The 27,856-nt window shown below is 40.1% G+C and overlaps 2 protein-coding genes across 9 annotated transcripts in view; one reads left to right on the top strand and one right to left on the bottom strand.

Moving 5' to 3' along the window:
- Positions 1-27,856, bottom strand: part of LOC132956355 (sex comb on midleg-like protein 2) — a 486,888-nt gene that overhangs the window by 330,936 nt on the left and 128,096 nt on the right. The gene's annotated exons all lie outside the window — the stretch shown is intronic.
- On the top strand, positions 6-27,823 carry reps2 (RALBP1 associated Eps domain containing 2). Of its 5 annotated transcripts, none has more exons than XM_061029617.1 (19): positions 6-387; positions 8,025-8,148; positions 8,659-8,834; positions 12,165-12,273; positions 12,903-13,009; positions 13,100-13,241; positions 13,340-13,403; positions 14,411-14,576; positions 14,814-14,861; positions 15,119-15,197; positions 15,736-15,834; positions 16,340-16,388; positions 16,489-16,625; positions 16,841-16,902; positions 17,757-17,846; positions 22,240-22,326; positions 22,439-22,572; positions 23,956-24,061; positions 26,691-27,823. In XM_061029617.1, exons 1-19 carry the CDS (start codon positions 208-210, stop codon positions 26,757-26,759), a joined length of 2,028 nt encoding a protein of 675 aa, XP_060885600.1. In that variant the 5' UTR covers positions 6-207; the 3' UTR covers positions 26,760-27,823. The 5 variants fall into 5 exon arrangements, with proteins under 5 accessions (XP_060885600.1, XP_060885609.1, XP_060885616.1 ...); XM_061029626.1 differs by having other exon boundaries at positions 15,736-15,813; XM_061029633.1 differs by having other exon boundaries at positions 15,760-15,834.

Consider the following 27,856-nt stretch of genomic DNA (forward strand, 5'->3'; position numbering starts at 1 on the left):
ATAAAGGGGGCAGTAGGAGTGGAGGATCCTGAGGCGAGCAGTCCTCACACGGAGCCCTCGTACCGGAGGTGGAGGTGATACCGCCCTCCTGCTGCCAAAAACCTCCGCCTTCCGACTTGAAACCGGAGCCCCGGCGTGCGGAGGGGATGCATCGATCTGTGTCCTGTTAAAGAGCCGCGGTCCTCCTGGCAGGCTCAGACCCGGGCAATGGAGCAGGAATCCGGTGTGTCGTCTGCAGGGAGTTTCATCTCCCTGAACGAGCAGGAGCAGAGGTATTACTCAGGTCTGCACGCCCTGTGCCAAGCTGACACCTCAGGAACACTGTCATCCAGTAAAGTGGCCGAGCTGCTGAAGGCGTCTCAGCTGCCTGCTGAAGCCCTGCATAAAGTGAGTGTGTGTGACTGCACCGCACATCTGCGCCTGCTTGGTCATCACATGTTATCAGGAGTGTGTGTGTGTGTGTGTGTGTGTGTGTGTGTGTGTGTGTGTGTGTGTGTGTGTGTGTGTGTGTGTGTGTGTGTGTGTGTGTGTGTGTGTGTGTGTGTGTGTGTGTGTGTGTGTGTGTGTGTGTGTGTGTGTGTGAGATGTGCTGAGATCTGCAGCTGCTGATCACCAGACCTCAGTGATCTGCAGGAGGGGTCCACATGATCAGGTGGTGCTCTACAGTGTGTGTTAGTGAGCTATGATGTTTAATCTGGTGTGTGTGTGTGTGTGTGTGTGTGTGTGTGTGTGTGTGTGTGTGTGTGTGTGTGTGTGTGTGTTGTACACACCTTCCTTTTACCCCTCTGTTCATCCACTTACTGTACTGCAGCTGTAAATATGTGGTGTTGTCTCCTCACTTCCGTTTAGCTCAGTCATTTGGTCTTTTTGGTCCAGAAGAAGAAGACAGAGAATATACAATAAACAGTCGGGCTCATGATGAAGGTTTAAGTTTACAGTCTCCAAAGAGGAAGAATAATGTCAGGAATAGATTTGTTGACTTACAAATCACAAGTCATTCATTGCTTATTCAAACACTTTTTTTTTTACTATTTTTGACAAAAGACTTTCTGGTCTTCTTTCTGTTTTGTTTACACTTACCCAAATAAGGAACAATTGTTTGTTTTTTTTAAAGCTGCTTTGTGTCTATCTTTTCCCCGAATAATCTGATCCTGCTTTCTTTAACCTTAAAATGTCACTTGTCAATCTTCGCTGTGGAAAAATATGAAGGTGTTTTCTGCTTCATGCTTCATGTTTGTCATTTTATCTGACACCTACCCCCCCTGGCAGTCGTTTCAGGCATGAAAAATAATGAAATATGAATCTCCAGCCTCTTTTCTGATGGTCTTGTTTGCTTTTTTTGTTGTTTGCTCATAAAGAGGCATCAGTGTTGATTTCAGACGGTTTTATAACCTGTTATAACTCCTTGCAGGAGCTTTAAATTGTATGTAAAAAAAAAACCACATAGCAGATAGTTGTATTTTGTTAATGTTAAGTCTGAGAGACATCCAGCCATATCAGCCCATCAAAAAAACAAACAAAACAAAAACCTCTAACATCTAACTTTGTAGAATTAATCAGGTTTCTATTTAATTGTTTAAAGAAGTTGTTGTTGGTGACATTTAGATTTCCATCAGTGAGTGACGTCTGCAAGCTTGAGTCACCTCAGAAAACACAGAAGTGACACGAGGTAACTCATGAAGGAAGAAATAAAACATGACACGTTAAAATTCACAGGCAGTAAAATGGACCTTTGCTCAGATCAGTCCTGACCTCACCCCTATTTCAGGTTGTTTGAGACTTTAGTAAGATATGTCTTTATATAGGATATAATGAGCACATTTTGAAATGCTTGAAGTCTTCAATTATGCTACCTGAACACCATCCATGTATCATTATACTTTCATAGAGTCAACTGTCTGAGTCAGGTCTGATAATACAGAGTCAAGGAGTCTAACTCCAACCTGGACAAAAAAGTATTCAAGTTGAATTTTTTCTCATTTAATTTTTTTTTTAAATCGCATATATTTTTGAATGACTGTTATTTTCCATATAATTAACTTCCAAGCGTTAACTCCATACTTACTTAGAAGGAAAATAAATAAGCAGTTGTGGTGCTAAACTGTTGGCATTGCTTCTAGAAGTAAGTCAGGTTTGTCCAGTTTTGCAGTCCCATCATCACAGAGATAAAAAACATATTTTTCCTGCTCAGATGAGCACAGCAGGTTGTCGGCGCTCGCAGTCCCCACGGGGTCAGCTCCCGGCGATCGCAGTCTATTGTGTGTCTACTGTGTGGATGTCAGGAAGTTTGGCATAGAGCTGTGCTTCCTTCCTGTCCAATCCTGGATCCCCGCCATCACACAGGGTGATTGACACACAGCTTTTCTGAGCGATGTTTAGCTCTGCTGCAGGATGTCTGCAGGATCACTCTCTGCCTCGCTCCTGACTTTAGGGTCATTGTGTCAGTGTGTGTCACTGAATCATAAATGTTGTGTTTCCTCCGGCAGATATGATGACATAGAAGTTATGATCTGACTTGGTTTTCCTGTAAATACTCTTTTACTCTTTTGCTTTTTGTCAAAACAAGGGGACTTTTCCATCAGGCTCTGTGCGTACAGGTGTGTTTTGTTGAGTCATGATTCATCAGATTTACAGAGGAAGGATTTTTATGTGTAACCTGTGTTTACAGCTGATAAGTAGTAAAAACATGACACCTCTTTCTGCTGGAATGAAAGTTCTGTTTGTGAGTCCTTCGGAGAAAGATTCAGCCTCCACACTGTCTTATAAAATCAGTTGTTATTCTGATTGCATGGACCCAGAGCAGAGCAAATGTCCCAAATGAGTCCTGAATAAGATAAGAGCAGAAGGGTTGTCACGATACCAGAATTTGAAACTACTAATAAAAATCAAACAATATCAATACATATAGCAACACAAATTGTTGTTTGTATGTAATTTTCAATTGGCTAAATTTGATTTGTGATAGTAAATATTCTTACTTTGTTATTTTTACTGTATTTTATTTTAACTTTGTTTAATCTCTTAAGGTGAGGTTTTGAGATAAGCCTGCACATGTGTTTTATTTTTTATTTGTTTTATTTTTCATTTGACTCCTTTCAAAAAATGAACTAAACTAAACTTTACTAAACTAAACTAAACTTTACTAAACTAAGCTAAACTAAATAGAAGTCCTTAGCAAACAATATGGGATAATGTCTCATTTTGAATAACCAAAACCAAATAGAAGGGAAACTCCGGCCTGCTGTCTAAATTGCACAGACATGTTGGCAACATTTTGGTGCTGAAATGTTGCCAATGTAAATTTGTGAACTTTAGACAGTGTTCTCTCTCTCGTTCACTTGCAGCTTCTTTTGGTTAAAAATGTGAAGAGATTACTATCAATCATTCAAATGACAGAGATTGTATCTTCTTTGAACATGTGGTTTTGAAAAGTATCAAAGTAAAACTTGTTGTCAAACCTAAGTACAAAGTGAAAGGTTCATTTGGAACTTACTTGCCTGCTATTTAAAAATAGTCTTTTAATTGCATTGATGACTCTTTAACGTCTCTGCTGGAGTCATCAGGCTGAAGGTGAGCTCTGTGGAGTGAGCTGAGTTTATAGCAACAGGTTCAGTTACATGTGAGGATTGTTGACAGACGGTGCTTGCTGTCGAACCTGTCTGCTGGAATCAGGTGTGGCTTTTTGTTAAAGGAAAAACTGCTGGTGTTGTCTCATCATACCGACATTCACTGTGGTTTAAAAACAACATTGTTTCAGCCATGGTATTTGGTCAGTCGGGCCATTTGTCGGATTGAGACTTGCGCTGTGTGGCTGTCTTCACACTAGACGATCTAAGGCCCGATTTGCCCCCCCAAACAATCAAGGGAGCGCAGCCGGATGCGAGGCTTGTCTCAACCGATTATTTGTCCAAATAATCCTCAAGTGTGTGGTGTCAATACAATTATTTTACTGCTCCTCATCCAATCAGATCCTTCCCTGTTTGATATTTACGATTCCAGATCTGTCTCCAAAACATGCCAGTGAACATAAACACAACTGTGCCCCGAGCCAAGAGGATTAATGAAAAAGAAGACCAGCTTGTGGAGTTATGGCAACAGCAAAACTTCCTTCTTTAATGTCTCATGCAAGACGTACCACATGGCCAGCTGACGACATTGTTCATCAAGCCCTAATTTTTTACACATTTCAGTGTTTGCTTGTAGTAGTTTGAGTTCATTCATGAAAATTAAGAACGGTGGTCGTCATAAATCAACATTTGTGAATGAGTTATTTGTTGATAATAAACAGGGTACTGTACATCAGCTAGTTCCTGTTTAGCCATTAAGGAAACAACAGGGTAAGGGGAGGGGGCAGGTGGTGTCACCAATGGGGAATCCTCTGCAGACCAGACAGTCTCAGTTCAGATCGTCTTTATTTGAATCTACACTGCCTACAAAGTCTGGCCCCTTCATAGGCTGCATCCTTGGAATAAAGCAGCCTACAAAATGAGACACACCTTGTGTTAAGTGCTAGTTAGGAAATGCTAGTTTGCTAAAATCCAATCTACCTTCTTGGCATCAAAAAAGCAATTCTATGCTCTTTTTTTATTTTTCTTCTTTCTTAAATATCAGAAAACATTTTCATACAGTAACAGTTTATATGCTTGACAGAACGACCTGCTGTAAATTCAAAAAGGAACTCATTATTTACCTGTGTGTTTGAGATCATCTACATGACTAATATGCTAAATGTGTTTGCTCATTCACATTGTCAACTGGGCGTATGACTTCTTAATACCAGTAAAGACACACCAGTGATGACATGCACGCTGAAATGTTTTTGGCACTTGTCCATCCTCTTTGAATAACTTCCCCCCCCCTCAGCCTCTGACCAACCACCCTGTTTCCTTAAGGCCTTCATGAATTAATCTCATCATTAATCTGTCTCTGCTGACCTCAGGCGCTCCCACTGTTCACTCAGTTGTTTTGGATCTCCCTGAGGAAATCTGTTGAATGAGTACAATGCAGGCCAAGCAGAAATAATGTCTCATAAGGCGACATGACATACATGCTCTCCACCCGCCTCTCGACCTCATTAGACAACGAGTATTAACAGAACTCCTGTCCGTCATATTTCATTTCAGAAAATGTTCTCATGCTCCTCTGGGAGTGAAAAAAAACAATGTGAAGTTTTTGGATTGATTATGTTTGCAGAAACCAAAATGTGGCTTTAAGCGCTGTTAATCCAGTGTTTCCTCCGAGGGAAGCTAAGCTTTCTCTTTTGGATGGATTGTCTTCCCATTGTGAAACTAGAACACTCAACTGAGTCTGTTTGTGTTGTTGAAATAATCAGTCTGTAGCAGTGTGTAAAAAAAAAAAAAAAAAAAAAAAAAAAGTCTCTGTCTTGCACATATGTTTAGGACGGAGGATTAGGGCCACGTTAAAGAAAAAAAAATACTTCAAAAAAATGAATAAAGTCATACATTTACCAGTTCAAAGTCGTAAATTTATGAGAATAATCTCGTAAATTAACGAGCCTGGCCAAAATGATGAAAGGAGAACTCTTAAAGTCTTCCCTCTGCAGACACAACTTCCTGTCAGTGTGGTTCTTTCTTCGGAAAAGCCCCAGTTTCTTGCAGTATCTTTTTGAGGTCCTGATATTTTTAGACAATGTCATGATGATGATGTTTCATATCTGCATAAGTAAAGCCCCAACACAACTATCGGATATTTTGTCTGTTATCGGTCTGCCTTGTTAAAGTGTCTCATGTGCAGAGACAGTTTGTGTCCTGTTCATCATTTTACAAGTTCTTGCAAGTTGAGATAAAAAAAAATTCTCTTGAACTAACTGTTTTTTTTACCGACTACACAAGGAAGTAGCCTTTCCTTATTTGTGAAACCTTTACTAAAGTATAACAAGATGCTCCATGTTTGTCATTTGAGAACAGGATGCTGCTGCTCTTCTGATATAGACTAAAATAACAACTTTATTCTTTTATTCTTTAAAGGCTTTAAGGGTTCTCCTTTCATCATTTTCATGCAGGCTGGTCTCGAACTCGTTAATTTACGAGATAATCCTCCGTCGTATGATGGTAATTGAACACAGTCGTGCCTACAAAATTGTCATCGTTACATTTTGGGAAGAATTCAGATGTAATTGAAATGAATGAAAACCAAAGTTCAATGTCAAAAAATTAGATTACAAACATTGACCATGAAGTGACAAATGGCCTGAAACAAACCAGTTAACTTACAAGTTTCTATAGGCCACCGTCCTGCAGCCCACTCAGGGTTTGAGGACACGCTCTGTGTGGCAATTGTGGTGAAATTTTGAAAATTCCACTTACCTTTTCCGTACCAAAGAAATTGTAAAAGAAGAAGCTAGAGCTCATTTATAGATCTTTGTTATTGCATCATTATTGACAAAATAAAAGATCTTAGTGATCTTTAGTTGCTGGTATAGCTTAATTTTGTTGCCTTTAGAAAACACCGATCTAATAAGCAGTTTTATCCTCTTTTCTGTTTCTATGCCTAGCTAAGGGATACATGTATGCTATATGAATAATGATATACAAGCTTATTCACACGGCACATTTTTCATAATGTTATCAACTACAGGGTGTAAAAGTGTTTTGGGGGCTTTTAGCTTAATACTTGTGAAGTTTCTACCATGAGACAGGGCCAGGCTAAATCTCCTTCTGTTTCTCCATGTTGCTAAGGTAAGCTAACTGCTATTAGCGGCTAAACATTAGCTTTACTTCCACAAATATATCCCTTTTGTGTTTCATTAGTTACTGTAGTTGGATTGCTCATCTTACTTATTATATTACTTATTTACTTACTTACTTGTATTACACTTGTATTCTTTACTTTTAGACAGTCAGACTAGCTCCCCCATGTTTCCCTGTCTTTGCACTTAGGTAAGCTAACCAGATTACGACGCTAATACTGTTATCATACCATCCCTTTGATGGTAGATTTTGAGTGCGTTATAGCCAAGCCATACTAAAAAGGTACAAAAGGATCAAAAAGGTAGGCTATCTATCTGTCTGTCTATCTATCTATCTATCTGTCTGTCTGTCTGTCTGTCTATCTATCTGTCTATCTATCTATCTATCTATCTATCTCTAGTTTGTTGGTCTGAATATTATATAATTTTATTTTGTTGTTTGGTTTGGTATTGCAGCAAAGGTTTTTGCTTTATTGGTTTTTTTTTTTGTAGGCCACGCTGACCAGGTATTTTCCCCTGTACCCAGCCTTCTTATTAAGCTAACAAGCAGTCTGTGATTGACTTACCTTATCCATATAATGATCATTTTTTTAATTAATATCTTTGTGTGTCTATATAAAGCCAGGTTAAAAATGGTTGTAACTTTTGCACCGCTTTTAGCTGAAGGCTGCTGTTTTTTTTACCTTCAGACAGATCCAGGCGAGCCATTTCTCAGTGTTTTCTCAAATTTCCTAATGTGTGTTTTTATATTTATTGATAATATGCTTAAATACGTATTATTTTTGTATTACCAGCACAGCTTCTCAGTGGTTTATTGGGCCACATGGTTTGATAACCTACCCCTAACACAACCCCTCACAAATGAGCCCGTCATGAAAACATTTCTAAACACAGCTATGTCTTACTTGTTTAGAACCTTGTTTTGTTTGCGTTTTCTTTCAAAGAAAATGTATTCTTGTAACATTTTTTATAGATTTTTCTATCAATTTCCCTTCTAAATCCTACTCTTCTCTCATCCCCCAAAGCACTCATTGTACTTGTAATCAGAACAGTGCTGAATAAACAGATGCCTCTGTGCTGCTTATCCCATACATACTGTTTCTTCTAGTTTTATCTTGTTAGAGGAGCCTGAAATTCTGTGCTACACATTATCTAGATCAAAGTGTAAGATTATCACATGCCCCTGGCTGTATATTCCTGGAGAGACCAAAACACTGAAGGCTGCGTGAAAAAGGAGATTATCAGCGTAATACACTGTATCATTTTTTTAATACAGACCCTTGAAAAGTAATTCTAAATTCTCTGTGTTTTCCAGGTGACCGAGGTGTGTGGAGCAAAGCGTCTGGGATACTTTGGTACTCCTCAGTTCTACGTGGCACTGAAGCTGCTGGCGGCCGCTCAGTCTGGCTTGCCCGTCCACCTGGAGAGCATAACGGCCAGTAAGTCTGCTGCTCAGAGAGAAGGCGTCTTACGAGAGCAAAAAGGGATCAGAGGATTATTTTAGCATGGCAGGATTTGGTCTAATCTGGATGAAAGGGGAGTCGCGTGGAAAGGACTAAGTGGGTTTGCCCATTTTACAAATACACACAATCACAACCTAAACAAAAGAAGGATAAACAGTTTTATGCAAAGCACATGACGGATAATTGGAATTGAGTGTGTTCAGAGTTTCAAATTCTCTGCGGTGTGTTTCTGGAGTAGTTTACCTCGACTGACCAACAAACATAAAGACACTGATCCTGTTTAATTCCTTCAGTCTAATTCTAGAGGTACCAAAGGTCAACAAACAAGAAGCTACCGAACGGGCAAGAGGGAAAAAAAAGATCTATTTTTACCATAATGATTTAGTTTTGACTTACTCTTCAGGAATGATATAGAATAATAATATTGAAGTTAATAATACTAATGAAAGGTTGTTAAAGAGACTCAAAAGGAATCTCTCCCTTTAGATCTACCTCTGCCTAGATTTGCTGGGCTGAAGAATGAACCAGAGATGAGATACTCAGCCATCCCTCAGAGCATAGACGGTCAGGGGGCTCCGTGTGGAACAGCACCTGGTTCAGTCTCCTGGACTCCAGCAGACCGAAGCGCCTTCAGGCACCAGGAGGCCAGCGTTGAGAAGAAGGTAATGTCTAGAAAAGGTTTCTGATGTGTCGGTTTCAAAACTGAGCATTCTTCTGGTCCCCTCAACATCCGTCCCTCATCTTTGTTTGTAAATGTTTTTGATTCAATTTGTCCTACTATTTTAAATATGATCAATCTTTCCCTTGATCTGGCTCTCTACCATTTTAAACATGCAATAGCCCTTGCTGAAGAAACCTAACTTAGACCCCACAAACTCCCCATGATCTATAGGCCTATTTCCAAGCTGCCTTTAGTATCCAAACTATTGGAAAAAGTGGTAGCCACCCAAGTGATGGATGTGTTGGAGACACATAACCTGCACGACCCTTCAATCTGGTTTCTGTAGACTGCACTCGACTGAAACCGCTCTATTCAAATTCTCAAATGACATCATGATGGCTGCAGATGCTCAACCTGAGCTCTGCATTTGATACTGTTGACCATCATATTCTTTTAAATATACTTAACCAGCTGGTGGGCATCTCTGGTAGTGCTTTGGATTGTTTTGCGTCCTATCTCACATACAGAAGTTTTTCAGTCTCTGTGGGAGAATTAATGTCTGACACATTGCACCTATGTCATGTGGTGTACCACAGGGTTCTGTTCTGGGTCTCATGCTGTTTCTTTTATATATGCTGCATCTTAGCCAAACTATCAGGAGTTTTAGTGGTATTTATTATTATTTAATGCTGGTGATATACAGTTGTCTTGCTCTTTTAAACCAAATGATTTTAACCGATCGTACATTTTAAATGAGTGTCTGGATGCCAACAAGGCCTGGGTGACGAATGTATACCTTCAGTTAATGCTAATAAGACTAAAGCTCTTATTATTGCACAAGATATCACGCATCCAATCAATCTTATCCTCTATGCATTGGCCCAACATTAAGTTTTACATCCATTGTAAAATCCTTGTGATAACTTTTAGAACACTACATGGTCTAACACCTCAGTACATTGCCAAGCTCCTCCTCCCTTAAACTCCCTATGGTCCTCTCATGTCTTCTGACCAAAATCTATTGGCTGTTCCCCATACTCGTTTTTAAACAAGTAGTGACCGCTTTTTCCGAGCCGTTGCTCCCAGTCTATGGAATGCTCTCCCTTGTCTCTGCGTTCCTTAGATTCCTGTAATACCTTCATGACGCAGCTGAAAATGTTTTATTCAGAAAAGCATTTGGTTAACCTATTTGTATTTCTGAACCAGTCTAGTTACTGCATCAATTGTCTTATTTATTCTGCTTTTATTTCTCAGTAACATTTGCTTTTTATGCCTCACTGTACTCAGCTGTTCTATTGTTGTTATGATTTCTTTCTGTCTCCGCTGCACTTTTCATTGTTCTCAACCTACTACTTACTACGGTCAGCTCAAAAAGTTATAAGTTCAGTTCAGAGTGAAGAAAGCATCACTTTTGAGATGTCATACATCTACCTTGAGTGTGAACAAACTGTTTATAAGTTGTTGACCCAGCTTCAGGGCTGAAACATTTTACAATACTGTTTTGAAGCTGAGAGTTAAGGAATTGTGGCACTGCCATCTTGGATTTCTGGAGCCAGAAGTAACCATATCTGATCTAGAGTTGTGTTTACACTTTTGTTGGAGGCTAGATGTGTGTGTTTTTATTTTATCATTCCAAGAGACCCATGGCAACACAGTATGAGTTGCATATTAAACGTATTTCAGACACAAAACAGGGGATGGAGCTTTGGTTTATTGAGTGCATAAAGCCAGGCTCCAGGTAAACACATCAGGTGTGTGAAATGAAGCAAATAGATGTTAGTGTGCAGGCAGTCTAATTGTGGTGTCAATATGAACTTAAATTTGTGAATAGATAGTTCACCAAATTTAAGAGCACATTAGATGTTCTTTATTGCGTCAATCTGAACTTGTTCTCCAGTCCACCTCTCAGTGGCTTCATTAGAGGAATTTAGTTTTGATTAAAGTTGAACTATTATACTGATCCCTGTTTTAAAACTCATCTATAGTGTTACAATGCTGGATGTCCATACTAAATGTGGGAAAGTTTTAGATAGTGAGGTAAACGTATGTTTGAGTTGTCCCAGGATAAGCCTGCAGAGGGCGCTATCCAGCCCCGCGACAATGACTTTGCCCCACCTCTGGTAGGAACTATACTTAGGTCATGTTTACAGCTGATCAGGAATGGTGCACTGAGACATTCCAGTGAGCTTTAAAGCATCAGAGCAGAAACGCCTTGTTGTGAGAGATTAGAGAAGGATGATAGAGCCTCCTCCAAGGAACCAGACCAGAAAGGCATCCTTAAACGATGGCTGCACAATAAATTGAAATGTCATTGTTATCACAGTGTTTGCATTTGAAATAAAGACATTGTTAAATCTTAATCTCCATAAATATGAAAATATCTGTTATGTACACAAGGAAAGCTTTCTCACTTAGCATGTGTATATTTTTTAGCTTTAGAACAAGGCCGTGGTATAATGTCTAGGCTTTCACACCATTTTGAAGATAAAGTTGAAGCTCAAGCTATCAGCTACCCTCAGATCAAATGATGCCAATTTAGGGTTAAAAAATGTATTTTTGGTTTATTTTGGATTCCAGAAGGGAAGGACATGTTATAACACATGATAATAACACAGATAATGCATCAAACATGAAGAACAGCAGAAACTGAATTATAGCAACTATGCATTCTTTAACTTTGTATTTTCATCACAATTCTTTTTTTTTTCTCCAAATGATAAACAATGCTCGGATATACGGAGTGCCTAGCGGTTATTTCCCACGCCCCGTGTACAGAGATTATAGTCCTTGTTGCAGCCGCCGTGGGTTTGAATCTGTCCTTGGCCCTTTGCTGCATGTCATCCCCATCTCCTTCCAACAGCAGTCCCATCAAACTGAGGCAAAAGGCCCCAAAAATGTATTTATTTCAACAAAACTTCAAATTGTTATAAGAAAAGAAAAACAAGCCAGCACAATCACTTAATAATACCAAAAAGTTTAATAATCAAAATTTTTCAAATAAACAGAGTTGGTCCCAGCGTTATCTGAAAGTGAAGTCAATGCGGGAAGTGCAAAACACTGCAGCTCCTTGAGTGTCCACTTGAGGTTTGCTCCAAAAGATTTCTGAAGAAAAAATTATCTCACAATAATTACGAGTGGATCACAGTGACTGAAGGTCCGGTTATGTTTTCCTCCACCCTCACCAGATGTCATTTCAGACCTCTGGATGAGCTGGAACAGGCTGTTCATAATGTTAGATTTTTAGAGAAAGCCATCAGAGTTCCTACATGCAGAGAGAGTTGCTTCTTATCCTTTTTTTTGTTTGAATTAACAAATATTATTTCCCTCAAAGGAACCCTGGTCCCCCCCACGATCACCGAGCAGTTCTCCCCCTCAGTCTCCCCTCGCTTACCGCAGCTACCCGTACGCCAAGCAGAGAAATGGGGCTGACGCACAAATTGGTAAGACAAGTTGACACCCGACAGCAGCTATAGAGTCTGTAAATTTACCTCATATCATAATAATGTCACACTGCTAGTGCCACATACATAGACTGTGTATAAGGAGGAATCCCTGTTTTTTTCTGTTTTTATATTCCTAAAATCTATTCTACAAGAAAGTCCTGGACAATGCAGCAGCATAAAAAAGTTTCCCTTATAATATTAAACAACAAAACGACACCAATAATAGATCACAAATAGAAAATCAAGCTGTTTTAACTCGTTTTTTCCCCTCTAAAGTAATATTTTCACTACATTTGGCTTTGCTTTGGTCTCTTTAATAAAACACTGATCTTATTAACTGGTGCTCCAGACAACTGAAAGGCCGTGTCATGTCTTGTTTATAAATTAGAAATGAATCTACAAGTGTTTTTCCTTCATCTCTGACACCTGTTCACTCTCCTCTCAAGTGTGAAGCTTGATTTCCCTCTTGTGTCTTCCCCCCCTCTCTTTCCCCTTTGATCAGTAAATCTCACATTCTCTCAGATCACATGTTTGAGGGGTGTAATGAGTAGGAAATCAATGCATGTCAGTCTCAGGTTTCCTGTCTCTACCTGAGTTGTGTTTATTTTTTCCTCACCGTCCTTCAGCGTATGAAAGCAAACATTCCTCCCGGCCGATCGTTCAGCTCGAGCAGCACTCCTCGCCTGCTAAATACGGGACCAAACCCACTGTGGAGCACCCCGCTATGGCTCGGGTAAAAAACGATTTCTGTATGTTTTGGGGCATGAAAGTGGTTGTTTATTATTAAAAAATCTATGGCATGATTTGTTGTTTATCTCTTTAGACCTCGTCGTCAGAGAGGCTGGACCAGCAGAGTGTAGTGGAGTACTCAGACGATGACCCCTGGAGGATCACAGAGGAACAGCTGGAGTATTACACCAACCAGTTCAAGAGCCTGCAGCCTGACCTGGGGGCTCTCATCCTGGGTATGAACCACAACTTCCCCTTACTGTAACTATTATTTATTTCTTTAATTAAGAAACATTTCCCATCTTTCTTTTTTTTTTTTTACCTCTCTTTCTAGGAACAATTGCAAAGAACTTCTTCACAAAATCTAAGCTCCCGATACCAGAGCTCTCCCACATTTGGTGAGTGCTGACTCATGGTGTGTGTGCGTGTGTGCGCGTGTGTGTGTGCGCGTGTGTGTGTGTGTGTGTGTGTGTGTGTGTGTGTGTGTGTGTGTGTGTGTGTGTGTGTGTGTGTGTGTGTGTGTGTGTGTGTGTGTGTGTGTGTGTGTGTGTGTGTGTGTGTGTGTGTGTGTGTGTCTGTGTGTGTGTGTGTGTGTGTGTGTGTGTGTGTGTGTCCTTGTGCTGTTCTGATCTCGGGGTCATTTGGGTTTTTATCAGCCGAGCTCCTCAGCATGATCACTGAGTCACACAGAGACTTCAGTTTTAAAGGACAGACCTTTACTTTCATCCCAACCTCAAACACTAAAAGGTTTAAACACGAGTCGATTCAGCTGTCCTCTGGGGAGCTATGCTTTTAAAAAATCTATTACTTAATAAAGGTTTCTTTCATTCATAAAAGAAAAGGTAAATATTGTGATTTATAATCTTATCTGCTTTGTCATTGAGGCCTTTATTATAGATGTGTATTTATTTTACTGGTTTTAATGATTATTAAGACCATAAAATCAGTAAAGTTTGATATTTACTGAAATCAAATGTGTGAAACATCGATATACATTCTGGGTTCAATTCACCACCTCACCCTCTGTGTCGCCAATTTCCCCTTCCTCTAAAATGTACGTACGCCTGGGTCAGAGTTTGCTTACCGGTGAGCACATTTTACCATCAGGTTTGTTTTGATAGATCACAAACTTGCAAAGTTTAAAAGTGAGACCCCGGCTCTCTGTCTTTTTAAAACCTTTGTTCACACTTTCACAAAACTCCTGAGATACTCCTGCCAGCTGACTAGTATCTTTTCTGCATGAAGTCAAAGTATTCTGATGTGAGGATATAATATAAAGGTGAATTCACTTCAGCGTGTGATAGTAGGAAAGGATGGTGACGTTTATTCAGAGCGATCACTGAACGATCATAGACTGTATGCGTGTGACAAATCTTTTGAGTTCTTGTCCTCTGCTGATTTCCAGGGAGTTGAGTGATGTGGACAGAGACGGAGCTCTGACGTTCTCTGAGTTCTGCACAGCTTTTCATTTGATCGTTGCTCGTAAGAACGGTTATCCTCTCCCGGAGAGTCTGCCTCCGACGCTGCGGCCGGGCTTTCTGCAGGAAGAGGACATACCGGACACACCTGAGGTAAGAAGGCAGTATCGTGAGCCAATCTGTATGAAGGTAGATATGTTGGAGAGCTTGTAGAATGTGATGTGAAAAAAAATGGATACAAAAATTGTATGTAAAAAATCTTTACTTGTATAAAAAAAAACATTCTACAAGCTCTCCTATTTTGCAACATATCTACCTTCATAAATCTGTCGTTGTTTTTGATTTAATAACACTGTATAGTTTAAGCTGTGTTTTTTTTTTTTTTTGCAGAGTGCTGAGCCCCTGATTGTCTTTACTGACCTGAGGTCAAATCAAATGGTAAGTCAAATCCTCCTCTTTTAATAACTTTAAATATGAAGTACCTCTTGACTGCCTGCAGGGGGCACTAACGAGTTGAACATGAGGCTGCTCCAAGTTACTCCATCATCAGTATCCCATCAGCTACCTCTCACAATCCATCCCACACTTCACATTATCACAGTGTGTGCAGGCAGTGCAGTTGTGTTGTTCTAAACGATTAAGCAGCTTACTCCTTTTTGTTTGTTTGTTTGTTTTGTTTGTTTGGTTTTTTTTAGGATCAGAACATACGAGAGAGACTCCAGCCAAGCCTGGTTATAACAAAACAAGATATACAAGACGAGTCATGTCAACAAGGTAAACAAAAAGAGTTTTATTTAAGCTCATGTAAGGAACCACGTCAATGACAAACGACAACAATAAAGTTCTGAAATCAGACGAGAGGCACATGCAGAAAACAACATAAATGTATGATGATAATAATAATAATAATGATAATAATAATAAATTAGATTTATATAGCGCTTTTCTAAATACTCAAAGATGATGAAACAAAGTTTTTGATAAAGCATCTTATTCCTGAGTCTGACCATAAATGCAAAGCAGATAAATTCAAATCCCGACCCAAACCAAACAGTTAAAGTTTCAGAAATAATTCAGATACATTACAGATCTGATTTGACTTCTTGGCTCTTAAAGTAAAGAGGTTTCACAAAACAACAGCAGTGGTGAAACCTAGTGTGCATGCACCTCTACCTGTGGATGTTTTCAAATGGTCATAGTTCAATCTGAAAAAAGAAAAAGTAGAGAGTCTGTGGTATCTATATTTTGTTGATTCAGTCACCTCATAATAAAATGACTAATGACCGCTCTGTTTTCTTCTGGTTACAAAAAGCTGCTTTCCACGTTGACATTTCAGACGTCAATGTGAAGAGGCTGACAACATCTCTACAGAGACGGACTCTACGACTCGGTGCGTTTCCTGAACGACCAGGTGACACAAACACTTCTCTACACGTTGGAGATTTAAAGTGAAACAACCTTTAAATACACTCCTCCTCCTCCACCACGGATACACCAATAACCTGTGAACTTTCACTCAGAGGGGAATCCTTTTTCCTTTTTCACAGTTGTTGAAGATATGTGATCATGTGAGGAGTGATTTACTTAAACTAAAGCGTCAAATAGGGGAAATCTACCTCTTTTTAAACAGGATGTTCAGTTATGTTATTGATCCTTTTCCAAAGCTGTTCTTCCTAATTTAGAAAAAGACGGAGGTTATGGTTCTCTGGGCGGGCGGCTCGGGTTAATCCTCAGGAAAAGAAAGACGTCTATAATTGATATTAATGAACTGTGATGGAGAGTTTGTATTTTTGGTTTTAAAAAAAGAGGCTCACTCTGTTTGTTTTTATTTATATATGACTCTGGAGGCTTAAAACATTCAGTCAATACTAAAATTGTGATGTCTCTTTGTTGATATAATGTATCCTCCCTCACAGAGCCGCCTCACGATCTGGATACACAGATGAGGACAAAAACTAGACCCAGGTGAAAATCGCTCCCTGATGAACTGAAGTAAAGGATTCTTGCTTTGCACACGTCCTCATTATAGTTTTTTCGCTTCCCATCTGTGTGACCCCCCCTGCAGGTCGTACTCCAGCACTTCTATTGAAGATGCCATGAAGAAATCAGAGGAGCCCCCCACGCCTCCTCCTCGGCCCCAGAAAACTCACTCCCGAGCCTCCTCGCTGGACCTCAACAAGCTCTTTCAGCAGGGAGCTCCAGGTAACATCCTCCGACTCCTGCCCCCGTCTAAACCCTTCTCATGATGTGAGTTTTTCTCACACTAAAGCTCAAAGTTATTGTGTTTTGTTCATGACAGTTCTCCTTTCATAGGGGGGATAAAATGAGGAAATGGAGACATGTGGGTTTTATTGTTCAGTATGAAAGGTGTGATGGGTGATAACCTGTGTAAACAGTATTAAGTGATTGGATTTTAGGGGTGAAAAGTGGCTGGTTGCCTCCTCCTCCAGCTCTCCCTCCCAGACCAGCAGCTACACAGGTAAGCCTGCTTTGATTTCTGCTCTTTAATATAAACAGGGAATAAAAGCCTTTGTTGTTCTTCTGGGGCCAAAATAACAGAAATGTCCTGACGTGCATGTTCCATTTTGACTGTTTGGTAAGCATGGACACTATAGTTTGTACCGCAGGAGAAAAGCCACCACAGATGAACATATTATTACACAAACATTACATAAACACACAGTGTTTACATGTTTCTCTGTAACTTGATATTTAACCCTTTCTGTGCTTCCTAATGCTGTGAGCTCTTCAAAGTCACCAAACCCCATGTTCAACTTTAACATTAATACTACCCTGCATCATACATCCTCTGGTAGCTGATCTACCGCTGCCTCCTGTCAGTTTTTTGTGTTCCTCTGTAACACAATTATTGTATGAAATCTGAACTTACAATTTATAACACAAAAGTCCCAAAATAACACAAAACAAATCGAACAATTGAGACAACAAAAGACAGTAACTCATGTGATCAGTGAGTTTTAAAATCTCTGTTTTTGTTAATGGAGTCTGGTGGCTTTCAAAGATAACACAAATATCAGCACCTCACCTCGACTTAAAGGTCGATCTCTAAAGTGATGCTTTTTATAAAGTAATGAAACACTCAGGATAATATTCTCAGCCTGTCAGTGGTTAAAAACATGAACTTTTAGCAGAGCTGAATGTGGCTATCGCCTGGTGTTATTCTACACATGCTGTTTATATAAACAAATTAAGACCCAGATTGTGAACACACATAATTCCACTACAAACTAGTCAGTTCCTGTAGTACAGCCAGTAGTCTCAAACAGAGTTACATCTCGTACGTTCATCACAACCTTTCATCTTTCTCGACAGGTTCCTCATTTTATTACCGTTCCAGAGAAATCTACTCAGAAAAAAGTGCAGCAGCCAAACTTTGCAGACTTCAGTCACTTCAGAGAAGAGGTAAGCAGTCAAGTTTGCTTTTCCTGCACAGATGTGTCCTGCTTTTGAGTTTGCATATATGCGAAGAAGCAAGACACAACAGTCAGCGGAGTGAAAAGTCAGCGGTCTCCACCCCTCCCTCCATCCCTGAGGTCCCTCTATAAATTTGTCACTGCGGTCATGTTTGTCGTATTTACCCGACTCTATTTGGAGACTAGAATGAACTCAGAGGTTATGACAGCGGTATATATCAGACTCTAAGCTAGTGAAGATATCACAAATTTATTTATGACTGAAGTGACAAGTTGTTCAACCTTTCCAACCTCACACTCTGTGTCCTTCATTTGTCTTCACTGAGAGAATTCATGATTACATTTGAGTCTGCAGAGCTGTTACATAATGCAACAGTCCAGTGCATGTTTATTATTCATGACAAGACATATCACAGGGAAAAAGAGAACAGAGAGTTGGACATTTGAAGCCTTATTTATATTGAAAAAAAACATTTGATATGATAAGATTCTTAAATTTTACAATGTCTCCTGTGTTAGACTGAAGAAGTTCTTTATCATGTTTTATCAGCTTTACTGGGACATCTCATCTTGTGTCTGATAGATATGTAGTTCAATGTGAAGGACCTTCATTATTTCTAGGGGTGTAACGGTTCACTGAGGTCATGGTTTGAGTTGTTCCTCAGTTTTTGTGTCACGGTTCTGTGTGAGTTCAGATCGGGAGGGGAAAAAGCAACAAAAAGTATCTGATGCATATTTCTTGGTTTCTCTCGTTTATTTAGAAGTGACAGAGCAAACGTTAAAGAAAGAAAGAGGAAAACAAAATGATGCAAAAATAAAAAGCTACAGAGAAATGAATAACATCTCCTCAAATAAATACAATATAAAAAGTAAGACACCATCAAATCCATGCCTTTAGGGAACATGTTTCATATTTATCATGAAGCGTGCTGTCACATAGCTGTGAGTGAACAGCGGGGGCAGTGGTGAGTCGTGCCCAATCACTGCTCTGGAACGTCAGAAAGGAATCATAGATCATGGACACTGGGAGTTTAGACATTGTAAGGAGGATTGAGCTCTTTGAATACACATTTGAAGCTGGGCTCCTCTACTAACAACATATTCAAGCATCTTTATTATATAGTGTATCATATTCAGTAATGTCCCTCTCTGCTTCACATCAAGAGGTTTTTTTTAAAACAGCAGGGATAAGTTGTTATATATATATTACTGTTCTTCTTTGTGTGAGTCTTCTTCTTCTTTTGTTAATTACAGTTCAATCAGACAACTCACATTTGCACTGTTGCATTGATACTTTTATTGCAGTAGCAGAATATAGTTTGTGTTTGGCATCTATAGGCTCCGACCTCATCGCTCCTCTCAGTATATGAAAAGTACTTCTTTAAGACCTCAAAACAAAACATGCATCTTAACTTTAAGTTCATTACTCTCAGGTATCTTCAGTTATTTATTGGATCATGAAGAGTGAGGCATGCATTTACAAAGCTCCTCTTTGTATTTCATTGAACATCTCACTTTCCTGAAGGGTTTTTTGTCTTTATTCTACACCACCCTGTGACTCCTCTCCAACGAATCACATGTTTATATGTCAAAGGTTTCTGCATCAGTCTGACTCGATCCTTCCTCTCTTATCCCTCACTCTGCTCTTTCCACAGGATGTGTAACTTTAGTTTTTACTATAACTGAGGAGGAGATCCCAGAGGTGTGTTCACTTAGTAAGACAAACTGAAACTCACACCAGTCCCACTCCCTCAGAGACACAAGTGAACCGTAGTGGTTGTTATGGTGCTTCCCTGACATAAAACATGTCAGCATGACATTTAAGGGTGAATATTTCATACCAGAGTTTCCAGGAAAACCTCTGAAGCAGATCAGTGAGTAGTTCAAGTGAGAGGAAAAATAGTTTCACATCTTCAGACTGTTCATGTTTATTCTTTGATCATTTCATTCACACAAGGAAATGAATAACACGCAGATTACTCTTAACCTAAATCCAACTTTGCTTCACTTTTCTTTATTTTACAGTTTTTCTTTATTTACTTCACTTTTGTTTACTACAAACTTTTTTTTTTTAATAAAAAGATTTATTTTTGGGCTTTTTATGCTTTTATTGTAGAGATAGGACGGTGGATAGAGTCAGAAATCAGGGACAGAGAGAGGTAGGAATGACATGCAGAGGGAGCCACAGGTGGGATTTGAACCGGGGCTGCACGCTTCGAGGACTACAGCCTCTGTACATGGGGCGCACACCCTAACCACTCAGCCACCGTCGCCCCTATTGACTACAAACTTGATCTTTCTTACGGTACGGCTCCACTGGTTCTGACGACGGATCGCGTCTCAACGCTTTCTATTCATTTTCTACGGAGAGCCTGCGAGGCAGTCGCGCAATGCGTTATGGGATCTTTGCGGCGCATTTCGAGAAGGGCTCCAGCACGCTCGCCGGACAAGAATGCAAATGAGTCCAGCAACCGCCCGGACTAGCCACACGTCTTATCCAATCAGGTGCATTCATTGAGGCTACTTCACCTATTGCGTAACCTACAGCAAAAAAAGAGGGAAAACAAAATAAAATAATATTCCAACTAACGCCATAAAACGGGTATACACCCATTATGAGGCGAGTTGAGTGCTTCGGCGCGATCCCTAGTGGAGCCGTACCCGTACACTTCAGTTCCCTTCACTTTAATTTCTCTTCCTTCACTTCTCTTGTCCTGTTCTACTGACCATCTCTTTAATTTTTCCTATTTGCACTTTCATTTCACACAACTCTACTTTACTTTTTATTCTCTTTGTTATCATTGATGTCAGGAGTTTTTAAACTGGTCATTAAACAGACTCCATGTAATTCCTCTTCATGACCAACAAATTGTGAACCAGACAATCAGCAACGACATTGATTCATTCTTTATAGTTCGTTTCACTGGTCAGCTTTTGACCTGCTTCCTTTTCTTACTTACACCAGATTTACTGTATGAGCAGATGTAAAGATCTTTATATCTGCTACTAAATCATTCATTTAAAGTGGTGCATAAAAGCCTACAATTGTACATACAAATTTGTCAGAATGCAGGGAAAGACATTTCTGGTGTTAAAAATGTTCTGGGGAGATGTCCAGCCCCCCCAACAAAGACAATTTTAAATAGACTAAACTTATAAGCACAGTATTTGTGCAATTAAAAACAGTATACAGGGAAATAAGTTTGGTTGAACTGGTTGGTAACTTGCAAAATGTTCCTTTAAGATCAGTATGGAAATAAATTGTGATAAAATTGTGATCGTGATATGATATGTTTTTCCATATCGCCCACCACTAACACATTTGTATGGGATTTACCTCCACGTATTCTGTTCCTCCTGAAACACTGTTTGTCTTTTGCGGGATGACATAAGCCAACAGTTTTCTGAAGACCACATACATTTGTTTAGTAATGTTCTTTTCCCAAATTATTTCCTGAAAAATGCCTTTGGCCGGATAAGGAGATACTTGGCTGAAAAAAGTTCTGAAAGGGGGTACACAAGCCCAAAAAGCTTGAGAACCCCTGCTCTAAAGGGTCCACATGACGACGACAGTGTCTCGTCATCCTTCACATTTCTGCAGTGAAGCAGCCGTGACCTGCTGCTGGCTGCTGTGACCACACATGCTGCTGATGGAGCTCCTGTGGTCTATTACCGCTGTACCAAGCACTGCATTACTTTAAACGTTTCCATGCTGCGGTTGTGTTTCCCCCTCCAGTGCTGCAGCCAATCACAGGCTCTTTTAATTTTGCGTCTCCTTTTTACGTCAGTTGCATTTCTCAGCAAAAGAAAAAGAAGTGATTTTTAGGTTCATGGTTACGATTTCCAGCAGCAGCTTTTTAGCCTGTTTAACCCATCAGGAAAACCCAAGAATTTCAACTGCAGCCGCAATGAGGCCGCACTAACGAGTGGATCAAATTCACTTAATGCAACATTAGCAGATGGTGGATGCATTTAAAAGGGACCGAATTTTATAAGAAACGTCTTCTCGCTTTGAGCTGAAATGAAGAAATTGACCTTCATGTGTGTGTTCCTGTCTTCACTCTGCTGCACTGTTAACCTCTTTGGTGAATGAAAGCAGGAGCTGATACTTTCTACCTTGTTGCATTAAAGAGAATTATGGCTGAAATACAGTGAGGAGATGCAGTAAAAAGCAAATCAATCAATCATGGTGGCCCCAGCGAAGCAGCACCAGGAGGGCACTTGATCGTCTGTTACGCAGAGAAGAAGATTTATAACCATCAGGACACATTTCATTCTGCATTTTTAGCTTCTCTCTCTCTCTCATTTCACCTCTTTATGGTATGCAAATAAACTCTGAATGTGTAGCATGTTAAGTGTTTTTTTCTTTTTCTGTGTTGCAGGAGGAGAGCGGTGTGAAGCGTGACGATCAGGGTCCTCGCTCGCGGTTTGATCGAAGTACTGAAGACTTGACCAATGCTTCAAAACAGGTCAGCTAACATTTGGGATACAGCCGTACCATTTTTAAAAAAAATAAATTACAGTCTATGTCTCTGCTGGTTTGAGTGGGGCTTACATCTATTTGTGATTTTTTTCCATCAGGAGGTAACTGGAGTCTCTCACAGTCAGGTGCCACAGAAGCCGGTCCGAAGGAAGTATCACCCGGAGAGTCAGAACCTGGAGAGCGGACCTTCTCCTGCCATGTCGTTTCCTCCTCCAACCAAACCTGCTCCCAAGTGAGTCCTACATGTGACTCTTCAGTCCTTCAACATAAACTTTTAAACAACAGCTGATGGAAAAGTGTTTTTTTTTGTGTAGAATTTGCTGAATTGAATTTTAAAGTGAATTTCTCCAAGCCAAGACGTATCACTCAGTCTGCAGCTCCTCTTAACTCTGGGACTCTGTTCAGCCTCTTTCAACTCATTTGGTTCTCCTGCCTGTGAGCATTACTTTAAGCCTCAAAGGAGCAGATATGATCGGAGAAAAAAGCTCCAAAGCTTCAGCTGTTTTATACCAGTCAGGCTCCAAAAAGCAGACAGAAAAAGTTAGCACCCAGTTAGCAAACATAGATGAGCATTATGCTGAAAAAGAGATATTTTATTGAGATTTTAGAGAGCAGAACCTAAAGTAAGAAAATGGAAATTGGTCTTAGATTGATTGGTGGGACAGAAACACAACTCATAATAAAAACTAATGTCTGCTTACCTCATGATTAGCCAGTGTTTGCTAACTCTTTAGCCCCAACAACGCTATAAAATAAAATATGTCTGTGTTACATCACCCCAAAAAAAGGCTTAAATTCCAGTTGAGGTCACGATCAGACATTGAATTTAAGGTTGTAAAATACAGAGCACATTGCAGTGCCTTTTTTGTCAAAACCTAAAATAAAATAGAAATAAAACATGCAGCAGACGGGGTTGTTTTATCATCCAGGCCCCTGCTTTCTGCTCATATCATAAAAATGATACAGCTCCCGTTATTCAGCTACAGTAACCTCCAGTTTGTCCTCAGTGATTGCTGTTGTTAAGAAACTGTCATCTTTGTCGCCACCCTGCAGAAGCCTGTTATTTATAATGTTGTGATGATGTTTATCGGAATGAGCAGGAGACGCCTGCAAAAAAATTAAAGACAGAAAAGCCAAAAGTTAAAGGCAAACAAATCTGTCTGTATGGGATCTTCAGAACTACTTAAAAGTCAAACTATGAGGTGGTGACTGTACGCTGAAGATTTTTCAGAGAAGGAAATCCAGAAATCAATACAACTCACCTTCATGTCTGTGGACTCATTGATGACTGAAGCACATGTGCTGCGTCTCCTCGTTGAGCCGACAGCTCGTTCACACCGTCTGTCAGTGCTGGAGAAGGAGTCAATAACAGCGGGGACTACCAGCAATGCCTGCATGCTGCTTTGGTCTGATCACTTTGGTGTCTTTGAGTGGAGCACATTATTGTTTTACCTCAAAGCATCAAGTCCAGTCTCTTAAATCTGCGTGGTAAAAGAACAACTGAATAAAACAGAACATCAATCTCATGAATTCTCTTTCTGTCTTTCTCTGGACATATTTGGTTATTTTTTACATTTTGAAAAAGTTTATTAAAGGTGATATTTTTTTCTCCCAGGCTGCAGTCCAAACAGAAGAGGGAGATCCAGATGGCGATCCGTAAAAACAAGGAGTCCAACGCCGTGTTGACACGCCTCAATAGTGAGCTCCAACAGAAACTAAAGGTCAGATCATCTCCTGTTACTGTTACTTACAGCATCACACACTCACAGATATAGAAGCAGTCGCCAAATGTGTGTGTTCAGTATCCTGCTGAAAGAGTTTGTCTTTGTGATTAGGTGAGGGTGACGGTCACAGAAACAGACAAACAGCTGCTAGAAAATGAAGAGAAATGCTGCATGCTTTATACAGAGTGCATTTAAATCTCACAGCTCAAATCAAAGGACAATCACTTTTAAAACAGAATTTTCTCCACAAGTCGAAAGTGTGAACATGTCTTTTACCAGAATTCTTCCTGTTCTCATTAAAGTGCAACAAACAAATGTTCCTGCTGGTCCAACTTGGTGAAAAGTTCCCGGCTCATCTGTCCACCGCCCCGCCCCCCCCCCCCCCCCCCCCCCCCCCCCCCCGTCACTCATAGCTGAACTAATGGCTCAGACTGAGCTGTTTGCGTTGGGGATCTGCCCGTGGCGCACGCTCTCACATTTGGAACAGATGCTGCATGCCGGTCATTCTCCACGCAAACCATCCAGGAGTGAAACCTTCACGCTCGCATACAACGCCTTCATAGCTTTAATGCAACAGAGACTAAAGGTTAAAAAAAAAAAAAAAAGAGTCAAATGATTAAGCAATACACTGAAATATATCACTTTATTCTCAAAAACTCAAGTCCAAATACATGGTTTACATTTTAGATTTGAAGCTCTCACGATGACACTCTTCTTCTTCTCAGTTAAATCTGCTTGTTCTGCTAATTCCTCAAAGCATGTGAGGAATCCTGCAGAGAAAGGCACATGTGTCTTTATATAGACTCCGGCCTTGTCAACATACCACACAGCCTTTGGCATCCACAACTGTCCGCTTTAAAATAGAGTCTCAGCTGGTCAGGAGTCCAACTACGACAGGGTGTGTGTGTGTGCGTGCAAGTGTGCGTGCGTGCGTGCATGCGTGAAGAGAGGTCCTGAGAGAAACACTTGAAATAAAGACATTTGAAAAAGTTTAAGAAAATTCTTCTCCCTCAAAGATACACACTAAAAACGAAGTATTGTATTTATATTACATGTGTATGTAGCATGAAGGAGCTCCACTTTGTAGCGTAAAGTAGAATCCTTCTTTGATTCTTCTGATCTAACTTTGGTACTTTACTCTTCAAAAGGAAATATTACGTTTAGTAATACGTAAGTGTGGGAAGGACTGTCAATGGGATGATCTCAAGCTACAACCTCCGGTGTTTAAAAAGTGTAGCCAATGCCGAATATTAAAATCCTGCAGTTCGTTGAGGGCTCGCTTGTGGCTGGCTCCAGAGATCACATACACACCACATCCCAAAAAGCCTGTTTACAGCCTGGTACAAAAAAAAATTAAATAGGTCTGATTGGTTATTGTCATCATAGGCTCACACTGTAGGGGGTTGAATTTGTTTAGAACGCATCGGTTTTGATTTTATAAACAATACATGTTATCCACAGTTAGGCACGAGGCTGACTTGACAGGTGGGCGTGATGTAACGGTTCGTTGAGAGGCTGAAAACCCGCCTCAGCTCCAGATCTCAGCCTGTCGTTAGGTCGACTGAAAGTTAGACTGAGACAGGATTTCCAGCATGGCGGCTGCTGCCAATGAACCTCCAGCGCCCCCTGCAGTAACAGATGGCTGACGTCGCTCAGGCTTCATCCATTAATATTCACTGTCTATGGATGATCTTTGTATTTATTTTTTTCTGCATCTTAATTAAATACTTTGGTATGTTGTTAGATGGCAAAGAAAACAATAATGAAACAAAGCTTATGCAGTTAGTAAACCTTAGCCTTCTGCTACAGTTGTTCTCCAAGCTAGGGCAATTTATACAAGAAGCATTAAAAAGGAAGTTTGATATATCAGCCCCTTTCACACATGTACTCTGGACTCTTTCAGGAAAATTTCAGGTCATTCATGCCCTGATATCTTCAGGAACTGCCTTAAACGTTTAAACCTCAAAGCTGGAGATTATCCGTGTTAGACTCACTTTGACAACTTTAAATAGTCTGTTTGGTTTAGTTGAAGCGGTTGCGGCTGGTTAAGCATGAAGGAGGAGGAGTCTGGAGTGGTGACAGTGTTTGGGAAAATGTTCAGGAGTGCAGTGCGTGTGTGAAAAAGGCTACATTAGGGATAACAATGATGGGTGACACTATTGAAGCTACTGCATTTCCTACAACATTTCAAAGCTCCAACTCCTCCCCAGCATGCACCTGTGGGTCTTTGCTCCCCCGTGCAAAGCTAGCTAGTTTTATAACTCCACCCTCCATGCTCTGCAGAGCTCTGTTCTTTCTTAAGAGAGGGCAGACCCTAGACGACAAATGTACATATTCTGCATTCTCACAATAACCCACTCCATGTGGGCTGTCTGATTGGATTGACCTTGTGACCTTTCCTCTAATGCCACCCTCAGGGTAACTTTTAGCTCCATTTTTAGTTGAAATCAAAGAACAACAGAATCATTGCATGCTGTTATTTCCAGCCAAGCAGTTTCATATGTTCAAACACTTCAGGGGATTCATCTTGTCGTAGATCATCATTACCATGGATAGTAAAGTAAACATGCCTGAGGTGTGTCTCGTGTTCAGTGATTAAAGGTCATGTTTTGTCTTTGGGCTGCAGGTGGTTCATCAGGAGAGGGTCACCTTAGAGTCCCAGCTGGAGCTGCTGCGGCCCCTGGCCTCCACGTGACTGATCCTGAGGTCTGGTTAGAGTCGGGTTACCTGTGTCTCTATCCAACATGAATGTGTGAGCTGAGTAATAGACAGTTGGTGTCTTTTGTAATGAAAACATAAATGTATAAGAGCTAACGCTGGAAGCAGAAGAGCACAGAGATGTAGCTGCAGTCCCACATCCAGGTGTGACTCTTTGTTAATTTAGATGATATTTTGCAGGATTACAACATTATGTAGTTTTTTAACCCCTGTTTGAAATGCACATGTCAAATATTCTGTTATTCATTGTGACATTCTAACTTATTTTTCCTCCCTAATCCACTGTTATAGTTTCTCTCATGAATCTTACTTTGCTTACAGAACATCAAACAGTGTGTGCTTGTTTCCCCATCACTCTGACACATGTTTATGTTCTGACTCCATGATGGAAACTATACAGAACTCTGTTTTTTATACAGAGCATTTCATACAGACCATGTGTGGTCTAAAGCAAGTGATGGTGCTACTTTTTCTGAATGGGTTTACTTTTGCTCTTAGTCTTTTAAAAAAAGCACATTAGCAAGGTTGAACTTCAGATTTACAGCCTTACAGAATTTGATTGTCTGAAAATTGATTAAAAGAATGATCTGACGAATGTTGACACTGGATTTATATGAAATAAGAAGCTTTTACTTGAATGTTTTCTCTTTCTTTTATTTAAGCACTGTCTGTTGATTTTTAGATCCCTTCATGTTTCTGCACTGCGTCAATGCTGATACAATATGTTGCAAATGTTCAAGTTGGAAAAAGGGTTCTTGAGGAAAAAAGATGAGCAAAACATTTGTCTTTTCTTGCTAAATATATTTTAAAACAGCTCATGTTGTCAAAGAAAAGGTGTCTGCTGCGGAAAGTTGCTTCCAACTGTCTTATAAATCCCCCTGATTGTTCTTGATGGTAGATGAAGCTGTTGAAATAATGATGGCATGTTTGATACTGCATGCTTGTGAGCATTGGACTGCGAAATGAACCTTAAAAAATGCACAACTGATCTCTGGGCTGAAAACATGAATCAAATGAATCAATAAAGTGTTCTATTTTTAATTGCTTCTGATTATTTCATCACACCTACACAAA

The sequence above is a fragment of the Labrus mixtus genome, chromosome 3, assembly GCF_963584025.1.
Source record: "Labrus mixtus chromosome 3, fLabMix1.1, whole genome shotgun sequence".
Classification (NCBI taxonomy): Eukaryota; Metazoa; Chordata; class Actinopteri; order Labriformes; family Labridae; genus Labrus; species Labrus mixtus.

Coding starts and splice junctions, on each gene's coding strand:
- reps2 (XM_061029617.1), top strand. CDS start 208: ATGGAGCAGGAATCCGGTGTGTCGTCTGCAGGGAGTTTCATCTCCCTG. Junction 388..8,024: donor CTGCTGAAGCCCTGCATAAA/GTGAGTGTGTGT, acceptor TGTGTTTTCCAG/GTGACCGAGGTGTGTGGAGC. Junction 17,847..22,239: donor TCAGTCACTTCAGAGAAGAG/GTAAGCAGTCAA, acceptor TCTGTGTTGCAG/GAGGAGAGCGGTGTGAAGCG.